Below are 13,966 nucleotides of genomic sequence, written 5' to 3'. Positions count from 1 at the left end.
TCCGGAGCCGCCGCTACCCGGCTCTGGCGGACGGAGGAAGCTCGGGAAATATTTGGGGAAGCGTTGGAACCAGCCCCTTCGTTGCCATAGTAACGTGTGCCTGGCTTGTCAGGAGCCGTCACGTGACGTCTCGGTCAGGCTTCCCCCTCGCCCACGCAGTGGGGTCACATGACTTGCGCGTAGCCATCATGGCGGTGGCTGCGATGCCGTCCGGATCCTGAGCATTCTACGGTAGCGGCAGCGGCGCGGCGGAGGCAGCAGAGCAGGTGGACACCAGGAACCGTGCGCCATTCGGAGTAAGGGGAACTGCCTGGACCAGAGGAGACGGCGGCTGGGAGCGCCGCAACCCCGTGGGCTGGGGTGGGTTACGGAGCCATATTGCCCGCCCCTTCTCCCCCTGCAGACTTGGCCTCCTGGGGTTCCTCCTCCCTGCCCGGACCCCTCTTTCGCGCCTTCCGCGAGCCCCGGCCCGCCCCCGCGGTGTCCGGACTTTGGGGACCCCCCCCAGCACTGGCCTATGCGGCGGCTTCGGGCTCGTCCTCGTTGCTTCCCCGGTGGGGTCGCAGTGACCGCGTGTGTTGTGTATACCTTCCCACGTCAGGGGGGCAGGGGCGGGAGGCCGCAGGCCCGACCGGCGTGGACGCGGGCCTTGCAGACTGCGGGACCGGACTCAGATAGTTGGACTCTTTGGCTCCTCTTTTCTCCCTTGTAAGATGGGCTTAATGACACCCCCTCCTTCGTAGCGAGGAGGATAAGATGAAATCATTTATGAACCAATCTCTTTAAATGTAAACACGCCCTTTCCCTGCGTCTTTATCCCACCCATGGCAGACTAGATAAGGACTTTTTCTCCTGAAGGGTTAGGAGTTTTGAGCCAAGAATCCGGGAGTCAGGGTCCTAACCTTTGTTCTTTGGTTAATCAAGCTTGGGCTATAACATTAGGCGAGTTATTCAATTCTTTTTTTTGGGGGGGGGAGGGCGGTAAAAATTACGGGATCAACAATTTAGAGCCTGTAAGGAGTTAGATTAAATTTCCAAGGCGCTCTCTTAATTCTTTGTGTGTCATCTTCGTGGTGAACATATATTCCTCTTGTAGGTTAAATTAGCCGGGCCTGACACTGGGCTGGACAAGTGACCGCAGAGAGAACTGGCTGAGGGGCAGCTATGTCTGGGCTGCTGGGTCAGCCGGACACTGCCCCGTTTCTCAGTCAAGCAGATGACACAGAAGAAGGAATGGGGGGCCCAGTCCCGGGGCCTGGCAAGACTGCAGGTTTGGGGGGACCAGAGCCCCAGGACAGAGAAGATCCAGATGGGGAAGGGCTCCAGCTGATAACCGGCATCTCCCCCCGACATGCAACTTTGATTGTAGGCGTGCTTTGCTATATCAACCTTCTTAACTACATGGACCGGTTTACTGTGGCAGGTAATCGGTTTGGAAGGTCTTTTGTAACAATACCGGGTTCTTGAAGGTGGTAGTTGGTGGTTGTTCAGTTGTGACTGACTTTGTGGTCTCCTTTTGGGGTTTCTGGAATGGTTTGACATTTTATTCTCCAGCTCATTTTACAGACGAGGGCCTTACCCAGGTTGCACAGCTAGTAATTGTGAGATCAAATTTGAACTCCAGGAAGAGGAGTCTTCCTGACTCTAGGTGTAGTATTCTGTTCACTCTACCACCTAACTGCCCATCCTTGCAGGTTGGAACTATTTAATTTCTGCTTTTGTGTCTTGCACACTTTGTATATAATGGTCTCCAAAAATATCAAATTGAATTTGGAGGCCACCAAGAAAAGACCAGGGGCTTTAGGAGGGGATCCCATTGCTGGTAAGGAGAGAGAGATAAGCTTGATTTCAAGGATATTTTCCTTCCCTCACCACCTGTCCTTCCACTGTACTGGTTTTCAGGTGTTCTTCCAGACATCGAGCAGTTCTTTGGTATTGGGGATAGCAGCTCTGGTCTCATTCAGACTGGTGAGTAGGGTCAGCTGCTCTCAGTATGAGAAGTGTTCTAAGGTCTGAGAAAATTTTTTCTCCTTATGGGGTCTTTGGGGAAGGGGAGGCGGGAGACATGGCATTCTAATGGTAGGGTTTAATCCTTCTGTCTCTTCTCCAGTGTTTATTTCCAGTTACATGGTCCTGGCCCCTGTGTTTGGCTACCTGGGTGACAGATATAACAGGAAGTACCTCATGTGTGGTGGGATTGCCTTCTGGTCACTGGTGACTCTGGGTTCTTCATTCATCCCTAGAGAGGTGAACAAGTATCCCTTGGTTCTGTCCCCACTCTCAAAGCACATTTATTGGTGGTCTGTATGGGACCCAACTAAAACAAACTCATGTGTTACTTAAGTAGCTTTGTCTTTGTTTACTCTTATTCCCTGAGAACATCCAAGTTATAGGGGTATTCATTCTCACCCACATTTCACCTCTGTTTTTTTCTTCCTCTGCCCACACCATAAATGTTGGCATTCCCTAAGGCTTTGTCCTTGATTTTCTTTTCTTGGTGTTCTCTCCCTTAGTGATCTGAACTGCCTAAGTGATTTCAGCTATCATTTTTATGTAAATAACTCCTAAATCAGCATTTCAAATAGATTCTGTTTGATTGTTTTGCTTTGCCAAGGAGCTTGAAGAGCCAGAGAAGTCAGTAACGATCCTATGAAACTTTCCGAGATAGAGAATGTCTAATATTTGTTTTTTGGTTTTCTTTTTTCTTAGAGATTTTGGCTACTTCTCTTTACTCGGGGCCTTGTAGGGGTTGGGGAGGCCAGTTATTCTACCATTGCCCCCACCCTCATTGCTGACCTCTTTGTAGCTGATAAGCGGAGTCGAATGCTCAGTATCTTCTACTTTGCCATCCCTGTGGGCAGGTGAGTTCATGGGGGAGAAAAAGTAAGAGGAACTAGAACTCTCTCTCCAGGCTGGGAGAACAAGAGACACAAAACTAGTCTGGGTTGAGATGCTAACCTCATCTGGGGAGAGAAGAAGCTTCTGTGTAGGGTATCCTGTAACTTGCATCCCTTAATCTTTTATCCAGTGGTCTGGGTTATATCGCAGGCTCAAAGGTGAAGGATGTGGCTGGAGATTGGCATTGGGCACTCAGGGTGAGTCCTCCATCAGGGATGGAGGGGAGGGTGCACAGATTATCCTTTCTGAGACTGTTAGTTTCTTTTGACCTTCTTCCAAAGTTTTCCTCACCAGTAGGAAATGTGCATGGATGTATGCATGCATGCATACATGTGTGCACAAACTGCAGCCTCCAGTTGTTTCTGAGATCTTGGAGACTGTTGTCTCCCCTTAGGTGACCCCAGGCCTTGGGATGATAGCAGTATTGCTGTTGTTCCTGGTGGTGAGGGAACCGCCTCGTGGAGCTGTGGAACGCCATTCAGACACCCCTCCCTTGAGTCCCACCTCTTGGTGGGCTGATCTGCGGGCTCTGGTGCGGAAGTGAGTCTTAAGGACCTTTTTGGAGGGAGAGGAAAGGGGCTCAAGGCAATCAGGGTTAAGTGATTGCCCAGGGTCATGTGTCTGAAGCCTGATTTGAAGTCAGGACTTCCTGACTCCAGGGCTGGGGTTATACCCACTGGACCACTTAGCTACCCTGTCACTAGGATTTTTGTTTAACCTTTAATTCATACCTCTTGGACTTCCTTAAGTCCTTGAAGGAGGATCTTACATACTTATTGTAAAATCATGTGTGGATTCTGACTCTCACTTGTGGGAAACAGGAGCCATGAAATATTAACACCATTTAGTGGCTGAATAACTAGATTGAAGTTTCGTATGGGGATGGGGGTAGGAGCATTAACAGCTTTATCTTTTGTCTCCTTGCCTTTTAAGAATGTCATTTGTACCAGATGGTCCCCTGCCAACTTTTATTGTCCTTTCATTTTCTCTCACTCTAAATTAACTTTCATCCTTGCTTGAATGTTGTTGAGGGTGGGGGGGTGACTGTTGTGAACTCTGATCTTCTGCCTCCTACAGTCCCAGTTTTGTGCTCTCTTCCCTGGGATTCACGGCTGTGGCCTTTGTCACGGGGTCCCTGGCTCTATGGGCACCGGCATTCCTGCTCCGAGCTCGAGTTGTCTTAGGAGAGACTCCACCCTGCTTGCCTGGAGACTCCTGCTCCTCTTCAGACAGGTACTTGGAGAATTCTAGGAGTGGGGAGTGGACATGGAAAGGGGCTCTGCATTCATGTTTTTCCTTTGTGGGTCAACAACCTGGCAGCATGAATGGTCCTTCCTTCCCCTGCAGAACCCTATTCTATGGATTGGTATGCATGTGGCAGCTGGTAAAAAGGGACAGGGAGGAGCTGATGTCAGATTTGGGCATCCAGTCCCAGTAGTAATTAGAAGGGAGTAATTAGGGACAAGATGTTGCAAGTCTTTTGAGCCCAAGGAGCCAGGCAGTCACTGGGACCAGGAAGGTTCAGGAAACTCATTGAGAAGTCCAGCTGGGCTTTGAGAAAATTGAAGATTTAGAAAGTAGGAAGCAGAGTGGAAGGAACATGAATTTGGAAGAACTGAGTTCAAATCTTTTCAAATATGTTACATGTGATCTTTGGCCAGTCACTTGTTTCAACCTGAGTGTCTCCATCTATAGAATGAGAATGAACTTGCATTTTACAGGGTCAGGCTCTAAAACTGTAGAAATGATGAAGGCTGGACCGGAAGCCGAGCTGGCCCAGGGAGGAGCCACAGTTTCCAGAAGTTGGTGCAGGCCAGGGCGGGAACGCTCACTCATACCTAGTGTCAGCAGTGTCCCGGCCTTTGAGGACGAGAAGATCATTTATACACACGGGGCCCCTAGCTCCCCTCATCTTCCTCTTTTCTCCTTCCCAGTCTCATCTTTGGGCTGATCACCTGTGTGACTGGGATCCTGGGAGTGGCTTCAGGGGTAGAGATCAGCCGCCATCTTCGCCGCACCAACCCCAGGGCTGATCCCTTGGTCTGTGCAGCCGGATTGCTGGGTTCTGCCCCCTTTCTGTTCCTGGCCCTGGCTTGTGCCCAAGACAGCATCATACTTACTTATGTGAGTGTCCTCAGTTTTTCCTCGTTTCCAGGTGCCATCCAACCCTCAACCAACATACAGGAGCACCCACACAGCCCTCCCGCAGCAACCTTGAGCCGGGGGTGGGGGGGGAGGTGAGGAATGGAACTCGACACAAAACTCCTGCTCCCCAGCATCGATCCCACACCTTCTCACCTGGGTCAAGAAAAACTAGAAGGCAGAGAGCTGCTAATCTTTCCGAGTCACTCCCTGATGTCCAGTTTCTCGCCTCAGGTTTTCATCTTCATTGGAGAGATTCTGCTGTCCATGAACTGGGCCATCGTAGCAGACATTCTGCTGGTGAGAGGGTGACCCGTGTCTGACCTGACATAGGTGGTGACTGTCCTAATTAGCACTTTGTCAGAGAGATCTTGGTGAGGCTTCTGGTCCCATGGGTCTGTGGCTTTGTTCTGTCCTACTGTGAGAACTGGCCCGTGACCCCATCTTGCTCTCCCTGGTGGGCTGCTTTGTTGGTTGGTTGCTTCCCTAGTGTGGGTGACCCAATGGAGGCTGTCCCTGCCCTTGGGAGGGAGCTCAAATCCCTCAGTGGATCAGGCATTTCACCTGTCTTATTAAGGAGGGCGGCCTTTCTCTTGTCTCCCTCCATGTAGTTTGGGCAGAGCAACTTTATTCAGAAAGTGTCGGTGGAATGCCAAGTCTGCCCTCCCTGTGGTCGTCCTCCCTCCCCCCCACCCCACCCCCGGTCTTTCTTCTTACAACCCTGACCTCCTGTGAAATCTAACTTTGAGTTTCAATTCCCTACCTAGTATGTAGTCATTCCCACACGCCGATCAACAGCGGAAGCCTTCCAGATTGTTCTGTCCCATCTGTTGGGGGATGCTGGGAGCCCCTACCTCATCGGGCTGGTGAGTGTGAATCTTCGGGGAGGCTTTGGCCCTGGCTGGGTCATCCTGGGCCGAGCAGGTTAGGAAGCCTTGAGGCTGGGGCAGGGGAGGGGAGAGAGATTCCCCGTCAGTCAGGAAGATGGGTCAGATTTTGGCAACTGCTGCTGCATCCACTGTCTTCTGAGGAGCAAATCCACATTTGTCATGTGGAAAGGAGATTATGCGTGGTGTTCTTAACTGAAGGAGGCAGATTTTTGGCTTGATGAAAGAAAAAGCATTCCAAAAATTGAATAAACTGCCTTGTAAGGTGATGAACTCCCCATCTTTGGGCTTCTTCAAATGAAGACTGGAGGTGCACATTAGGGAACTTTTCAGGTGGGGTCGTGTCATCTCTGCATGATCTCTGAAGTCCTTCCCAGTGCGAGTGGGTAGGAGAGGACAGCATGGCTCTTGGTCTGGAGCTTTTGTAGGGAGATAAGACTACTAGAATACAGCCCGAAGCAGCATTTGAGCCAGTGTGAGATAGCGAGGTGCAAATAGTGCAGATAATCTCACCATCTCTGTCTCCTCCTCCAGCTGATGTGACTGCCCGTCCCTCACCCTGTGTGCCTCTGTGTCCCTCCACCTCTCTGTCCCACTCTGCCCTTGTCTCTCTCTGCCACTCTTACTTCCCCCCGGCCCTCCTACCCCATCTCTGTCCATTTTTGTCCTGCTTCCCCTTATTTCTGACTACCTCCATGCCCCATTAGCAGAAGGTTTCTCTGCCCCCTACCCACTCTTCCAGCCCCCCAAGTCTGTGACCGCTGCCTGTTCTCTCCCCTCTCCTAGATTTCTGACCGTCTGCGCCGTGACTGGCCCCCTTCCTTCCTCTCCCAGTTCCGGGCCCTGCAGTTCTCCCTCATGCTTTGTGCCTTTGTTGGGGCACTTGGGGGTGCTGCTTTCTTGGGCACTGCCATGTATATTGAAGGTGATCGAAAGAGAGCTCAGCTCCATGTGCAAGGTGAGCTTCCTCACTGGTGGTCTCAGGCCTCGCTCTGGGCACAGCAGAGACCTCGGTCTCCATCTCCAGCTCTCCCTTCCCTGAGATAGCGTTGTCTTCTCCCTCCTCTCTCCACACCCCAGGTTTTGCCCATCCCCCACTCCCTCTTTCCCCCAGCCCCCCACCCCTCCCTGTCTTTGCCCATTTGTTCCTGCCCTGCCTCCCTGCATGCATCCGTGTCTTGTCCCTTGTCCCCCTCGGATCTCATTGGCTCTCTCTCCCCAGGACTCGTGAGGGACGTGTCCCCTCCAGATGATCGGATTGTGGTCCCGCAGCGTGGCCGTTCTACCAAGGTCCCGGTGTCCAGTGTGCTCATCTGATCGAGTGGACTATGGCCTGAGGCCACTTTGTGTTCTGGTCCCCTTAGGGGGATAGGTGGGCGGTGGGCAGGGCAGGACTCTGAGGGACCCCAGCAGCCTGGACTGTTGCCCACAGACCTGGGACCACAGGAGTGGGACGGTGGCTGAGGTTTGTCCCTTTCTCCCTCTGGGTACACACGCACACAGACGCACTACATGCACATCGATGTTGGTCAGGGAATGGTTCTGGATCAGGGCGGGGGCAGGTGGTTGGAAGACCACGGGACAGGCGCTCTCAGCTTTGGGCAGGGAGGGAAGATCTTTTTCTTCTGCCTCCTTCGGACTGTATAGGTGGCTTCCAAGCCGCCCTCCTGGGGTCAGGGGCGAGGTGCCCCCACCGTCCAGGCGGGAGGGTTTGGTGCTATTTTTATCTGAATAAACTTTGTAACCAGAGCCTCGTGTCAGCTTGTGTCCTTTTCCCTTCCAGGCGTGTGCCCCCCCAGCTTGAGAGAGAAGGGGAGGAGCCCCGGGGCGGACTCCGTCTGTTCGTTAGAGTCAGAACTTGGGGGGGGGGGGGGTTTGAGGCCTTCCTGCCCCGGCAGTCTGATTCCGTTAGGTCCAATGTGACATTGACTCACCCGTCTTTTCCTCACCGACGCTCCAGAGGCCCGTCTGCTTGCCTCCCACAGGCAGCGCCGCTCCCGGGGCTGATGAGGTCGGCCTTGTCCTGCTCCTCGGCCCCGGGTGACAGACTGTCGGAGGTCCTTCGCTCAGCCGGCTCTTCCTAAAGGTGGAAGTTGAGGCTGAGAGGTCAAAGTTCCACCGTCTCCCCCTCCCCTTTTCCCCCTCCCCATCGTGTGCCGTCTCTTACACGAGCAAGACCCCGGTTGGGGAACGTGCCCCTGACAATCTATGGTGCCAGCCCAAGTGGTCCAGAAGGACCCTTTAGGAACAGCTGGGAATTCTTGGTGACAGAGGCCTCGAAGAAACCGCCCCGCTAGGGCTGCTGGGCTGGGGCACTGGGGGAGGCCCGGTGCTCCCCTCCCCCTGGGGGGCACACGGATGGGGGTGGGAGGCGGGCGCAGCCATGCGAGGAGCCACGATAACTTCCTGTCCCCGCCCGGAGCTCACCACAGCTTCCTGCTGCGGGCAGGCAGGCGCTGAGTGTAGGAGAGGAGGGCATCAGGGGACGGACCGTCGGGACCAGGGACCAGGTAGGGGGCAAGGAGGGAGTGGAGGGGGTTTCTGGCGCTTGAGCAGGAGCCCCCCGGCCCATCTGCCCGGCCCCCAACTACGGTGAACCTGGGCTCGCCCTCCCTGCCCCATCCTGGCAGTGCTGGAGAGCCTTCGGCCGGGCCCTTTTGCCGACATGGGCTTCCCTTGAGGGCAGCCCGAGCCTGCTTGGCCACGGGGGGCCAGCCCGCTGAGCCCACTGCTGCCCTTTGACACCGCACTCCAATCCCCGGGTGCCTGTGGCCTCCATCCCGGAGGTGGGCCTGGCTCGGCGACACCTTTACCTGCTGAAGGCTTCCCTGCCCTCTACTTCCAAACCTTCCTTTTCCGCACCCATTGTCCTGGGAGAAAAGTTGGGGTCTGAGCAGAGAATTCTGGCCCGGCCTGGTCAGATGGGGAAGGGGATGGAGGGGGTGGGGCGCGGGGGAAGGCTTTCGGGGGCAGGCCCCAGACCGCCCTGACAGCCTCGGCCTGTGCCCCAGATGGAGACCACCTCTCTGGGCCCCAGCCTCCTCTGGCTCCTCGTCCTCCTGTTCCCAGCCCTGCTGGTCACTGCCCTGTGTTTGTGCTGCCGGGACTTTCCGGGTAAGTGGAACACTTTTTAGCTCATCTTTTCTCCGGAGGCCGCCCGTCCGAGCCCACCACGAACCATCCCACCCCCTATATTCCCATATAGTCATCCATACAGTCATCCACGGTTGCTCTTAGGGAGTCGCCTCCCCCTTGTTCCTTGCCTTAGCCTAAAGGGTCTCCCATTCTCATCCCATCCTTTCAACCTTACCTGCCTCCTCCCCCACAGGCCCCAACTCTGAGGTCCCCTCAACTGATGGGTGAGTGTCTGGCTATTCTTCCTCCCCCCACGAGCCGCAGGGGGGTTCGCCGAGCAGGGGCTGGTTGGCGGGGATGGCGGTGCCGGGGGGAGGGTGTGGAAGTGGGGGCCTCCGCTGCCACCCCCGGCCCATGCCTGCCTTCTTTCCCCAGCCCACAGCAGCCAAGCGGATTAGTCATCCTCAAACCCCGCTGTGAGTATGGTACGAGGTCCCTATACAGCCCCCTCCTTACACTGCCCTGGGAAGCTTGGGAGAATAAGGGAACGAAGTCGTGGGGGGGAGTCACTGTGTAGTGAGTATGTGACTGTGTGACGGGTGGGACAACCCTCCCTTGGCCGGGGGTCTCTCCCCCAGTCTCCTTTTGGAACGTCGGCCACATCCTTTGGCCCACGGCATCACTGAATTCAGAGCTGGAAGATCTTTCAGAGAGCCCCACCTCATTTTACAGATGATAAAACTGAGGCACAAGTTTGGGGGGTGGGAGAGGGGGTCCTTGGGGGCAGGGGCCAAGGTCAGCCCTTTGGCCAGTTCCCATGTAAAGTGACCCTTTAAGGTGGGAGTGCGTTACCTTTTTTGTACCGTGGCCTCATGGTCCCCCTTTTGGGACCTATGGACCCTTTCCCAGAATGTTTGCGGCCTACATTCATGATCTAAAATGCTCGATTTCAGGGCGTTATAAGGATGTAACTTTTTCTCTCCAAGTTCCTGGACTTTCCCTCTGAGATGTATCCACAGACCCTATGTTAAGAACTTTTCCTTTGAGACTCTTTAAGACTAGATCACCAGGATCTTCAGCCTCCTAATAATTCCTAAAAGGACTAGGACTGTTTTTTATCTTTGTATTTCTCCCGACCACAGAGTAGACAGCTTAATGAATTCAATTCGCTGAATTGAATTAGCCAGTTGCAAATCATTTAGTTTAATTCAATAAGCATTTGATTCAGTGGCAGGTCTCTGTTAGATAGCCCTTGCTTACAAGGGGCTTACCTTTCCTGGGCAGGGGATGGCAGAAACTAATGCAAGATAATTTAGGGAGAGGTGAGGGTTAATGACCGAAGGGGGTGGGAAAAGTCTTCTTGGAGGAGATGGTGCAAGAGTTGAGAGGGAGTCAAGTTCCAAGAGGCCATTGAGACTCGTGCTTGACTCTTATCTTCACATTTTATTGGTTTGGGAAAAGGAATAGGGAGACATGGAGAAATAGAGCCCTTACAGGTCAGACAGGATTGGGAAATTTGGGAGATGACAAATTGTAACTTTCATGATCCTTCGGTGCTTTATTGCCATATTTGTTTTATTTGATTTTATTTTTTGTCGGGATTAACTTTAGCCTTATGTCCTCAAATTTCCATTGGGTAGCTTGAGGAAAGGGAGAGATTTCTTACTAAAGCCAGGAAAATTGGAGAATTTCATGTATCTTAGGGAGGATTTAGCAAGAACTCCCAAATGACTCCCAAATAAGAGACCACGTGGAAATATCCCTAGGCTTAGAGTCCAAAGTCCTGGAGTTGAAAGCTCACCCTGTATTACTTATTAGCTGTGTGGTCCTTGGATAGGCTCTTCTCCATAAAATGAGGGAATTAAACCAAACTTGAATTCTGAGGTCTCTTATAGTTTTAAATTCTGTGATCTTATGCTGTCTATATGAAGGGCTTTCAGAAATGATTGCTTGTAATTATATTTTTAAAATGTTAAAATAAATAAAAAATAAAATTTTAAGTAGTAAGAATAATATTTTTAAAAAAAGAAACAAAAGAGATTTCCCCTTGTTAATGATGTACCCTACCCCTGAAATGCACTCCCTTACTCTCACCTCCTGAATTCCCACCCATCCTTTTCTAAAACCCTCATCTCTACTCCCATACTTGGGAAGCTTCTCCCTGACTAGTCAATAGCTTTGTCCCTCTGACCCCGTCTCCTGCTGTTTTGTCAGCTCTCTGACATACTTCTCCCGTAATATTGGGAATGCTAGCCCATCTTCTCCTCCCTTACTGGGACTGGAGACTGCATCTCCCAGGGTGCTTTTAGCCCAGTGCTCTTCCTGCTCTAGGCATTTCACTAATATCTGTTGAAAGAATATTAAGTTCCGCCTGAGACACCCCTCCCGCAGCCCCCAGGCTTCTTGAATCTCAACGTTCTCAAAGACAACGAGAGCCCCGAGCTGTTCTCTACCTCTCCTAGGTGCTCTCGGCCCTGCGCCTTCTCCCCCCCCCAGGTCCTCTGATGCTCTGTACCCCCAATCTTTGCCCCACAGACTGTAACTGGCCACCTGCAGTACCCTGCCAGCCAGATCTGCTCCCTATCCCGTGAGTATCTGCTCAGGTTTCCTCTCTGGCGGCTCTTGAGCGTGGGGCCCCTATTTTCCCAGCCACCAGTCTAACCTGCAGTCGGGGCCTTTGCTCTCGGCCCCCCTCCGACTCCTGAGACATCTGCCTTGTCTTCCCACCTTCCTGCCTCCCCAGAGCCGAGACATCGCTCCTTCCCCCATCTTACGGGCTCTCAGCTCCCTTCCTTTCCCGAGTGGTGACCCCTAATTTTAAAAAATTAAACCTTTGTTTTGGCAATGCAAGTGGGGGGGGGCAGGATCGCCCAGCTGGTATTCGGTATCAGAGGGTCCTCCCGACTTCAGGGATGAGGCTTTATCCGCTGCCCCCGGTGACCCCTAATTTTTAACCCTTTAGGAGGTCTCCACAACCCCCAGAGCCATCACGCCGGATTCCTTCTTCTCGACGGGATGTAGATACCCGTGAGTTGGGCAGGGGGCTGCTTACGGAGGGCAGTTCTGTAGGTGGGAGAGTGGCTCCCGGCTCGAGCTGGGTGGTTGATCTGATGTAACTCTTCTTTCTTTCCCAGGCAGTGAGCCCAGCTACGAGAATGAGGGTATATCAGTCACACAAGGGTGGGAGTGGGGGTGGGCTGAGACGGGAGGGAGGAGGCAGTGGGCCTGAGGGGATAGCTGTTGGGCTGGGGAGAGGCTTGGGGCCTTCCCAGGCCACCCCCTCCGACACCTGTCTTTCCCCTGGAGCTAGAACCTGAGGATGCTGACGAAGAAGATGACTACCATAATAATGAAGGCTATCTGTGAGTAGGGGGGTTGGCTTCCCAGAAGGGGTCTTTGAGAAAGGAGGAGGCTTGGGGGGATCATATGTCCTGTTTCCTCTTGGCAGTATAGTTCTTCCAGATGGCTCCCCAAACTCTAGCTCTGAACCTTTGCCCAACTCGGCACCTAACCTGGTCAGTCCTGGCCTTCGGGAGAGTCCTTCTTCCAGTGAGTTGGGAGTGAATTGGAGTGGGGGGACGACACTTTCTGGGCAGTGGGACGGGGGGATTTCTGCTTGGTAAAGAAGGATTTGTGGGTGACAGATATATGAGTGTGGGAATGGGGGGGTCTGTGGGCGTCCTGGCCCTGACTTCATCCTGGGACCTTTTTCTGTAGCCTTGTGCGGAGAGGATTATGTGAACGTTTCAGCTTCAGAGAGTACCGAAGTGTCTCTGGGTAAGTGACTACCCATGTTTCTACCTTCCTTTTCTAACCAGTAGGACCCTTCCCCTCCTAGAGTACAGTCCCTCCCCTCTGCCTTTCCTTGCATCCTTTCCTTCCCCCTCCCCTTTTTCCTTCCCCTCCTCCCTCTCTGTACCCTTCTGATGCATCTCCTTTTCTATGTCCAGGTGGTAGCTGTGAATATGTGAACGTGCCAGAGGCCCAGGAGAAAAGAACACCTTCCAGCAGGAGTGAGCTTGGAGTGGAAGGGATGGGGAGAATTTCCAGCTGGGACTGGCCCTTTGGGGAGGGGGCACTTGGGGAAGGGGGGTATAAAGAAGTCATCAAGCTGGGAGTTTGGGGATCAAGGTCCACCTTCATCCCTTCCCCCCACAGCCCCAGTGACTGACCAGGATGGTGAGGAAGAGGGGCCCGATTATGAGAACGTACAGGAACAAAATGGACATTCTTTCAGTGAGAGATTACCCAAGCCTCCCTTCTCCCCTTCCCAACTCGGACCCTAACAGTTGCCCCGATCTCAGCCCAATAATATTTTCCCTCCCCCTTTCCCTCCCAAACATCTCACTATTCTCCCCTCCTTAAGAACCCTCTCACTCCCAGCCTCTGAGCTATCTGTATAGTTCAAATCATTCTCATCGCCTTCTTTTATTTGACAGCCTGAGTCCCAGTGTCTCTTGGATATGTGGGAAGGGAAGCATCGGTGGAGTTGCTGACCACCCTTGCCTTCAGATTCTTATCCAGACACCGTCCTGAGAGTCAGCCTTTTAACTTATTGTCACTTTGGAAATTCCCCTGTCCGGACCTCATCCCTTAGCAGTCTGCACCTTCTTCTCCTGACGTAGCCTGAGAACAACTACCCTCTCTTCTCCCTGGCCTATGGGCCGTAGTCCATCCTTAGTGTATTGAAATAAAATCTATGACTTTCTAGCTAAGTGTGGCTCTGGTGCTCTGTGGAGTGCAGAAAGATCAAGGGCGAGGATTGTCTCTACCTTTTAATCTAGAGATCTCAGTGCTGAGTGCTCAGTACTCAGTGGGAGTATGTCTCCCAAAGCATATCACAGGTTAAAAGAAAAAGTCTCAATATAGACCAAAATATTTTTAGTAGCATCTTATGTGATAGTAAGGAAATGGGAATAAAGTACATGTCCAGTGAATGGGGAATGGCTAAACAAATCATGGTA

The 13,966-nt window shown here is 52.8% G+C and overlaps 2 protein-coding genes across 5 annotated transcripts; both read left to right on the top strand.

The window, feature by feature from the left end:
- The first annotated feature begins 166 nt into the window (after positions 1-166).
- On the top strand, positions 167-7,676 carry SPNS1 (SPNS lysolipid transporter 1, lysophospholipid). Of its 2 annotated transcripts, none has more exons than XM_051988412.1 (13): positions 167-296; positions 1,097-1,423; positions 1,903-1,968; positions 2,111-2,247; positions 2,710-2,861; positions 3,029-3,095; positions 3,293-3,438; positions 3,976-4,131; positions 4,833-5,022; positions 5,275-5,340; positions 5,808-5,906; positions 6,714-6,885; positions 7,150-7,676. In XM_051988412.1, exons 2-13 carry the CDS (start codon positions 1,165-1,167, stop codon positions 7,242-7,244), a joined length of 1,605 nt encoding a protein of 534 aa, XP_051844372.1. In that variant the 5' UTR covers positions 167-296; positions 1,097-1,164; the 3' UTR covers positions 7,245-7,676. The 2 variants fall into 2 exon arrangements, with proteins under 2 accessions (XP_051844372.1, XP_051844363.1); XM_051988403.1 differs by having other exon boundaries at positions 167-360.
- Positions 7,677-8,324: 648 nt separating this feature from the next.
- On the top strand, positions 8,325-13,717 carry LAT (linker for activation of T cells). Of its 3 annotated transcripts, XM_051988480.1 has the most exons (13): positions 8,325-8,437; positions 8,939-9,041; positions 9,256-9,286; positions 9,438-9,487; positions 11,538-11,589; positions 11,965-12,029; positions 12,137-12,163; positions 12,313-12,364; positions 12,451-12,551; positions 12,720-12,779; positions 12,953-13,015; positions 13,161-13,238; positions 13,442-13,717. In XM_051988480.1, the coding sequence occupies exons 2-13, from the start codon at positions 8,939-8,941 to the stop codon at positions 13,444-13,446; spliced, it is 687 nt and encodes a 228-aa protein (XP_051844440.1). In that variant the 5' UTR covers positions 8,325-8,437; the 3' UTR covers positions 13,447-13,717. The 3 variants fall into 3 exon arrangements, with proteins under 3 accessions (XP_051844440.1, XP_051844430.1, XP_051844420.1); XM_051988470.1 differs by lacking the exon at positions 13,442-13,717 and having other exon boundaries at positions 9,438-9,478; positions 13,161-13,435; XM_051988460.1 differs by lacking the exon at positions 13,442-13,717 and having other exon boundaries at positions 13,161-13,435.
- Positions 13,718-13,966: the final 249 nt, after the last annotated feature.

Source organism: Antechinus flavipes, chromosome 1 (genome assembly GCF_016432865.1).
Source record: "Antechinus flavipes isolate AdamAnt ecotype Samford, QLD, Australia chromosome 1, AdamAnt_v2, whole genome shotgun sequence".
NCBI classification, from domain to species: domain Eukaryota; kingdom Metazoa; phylum Chordata; class Mammalia; order Dasyuromorphia; family Dasyuridae; genus Antechinus; species Antechinus flavipes.
This window is presented reverse-complemented; position numbering and strand designations above follow the sequence as displayed.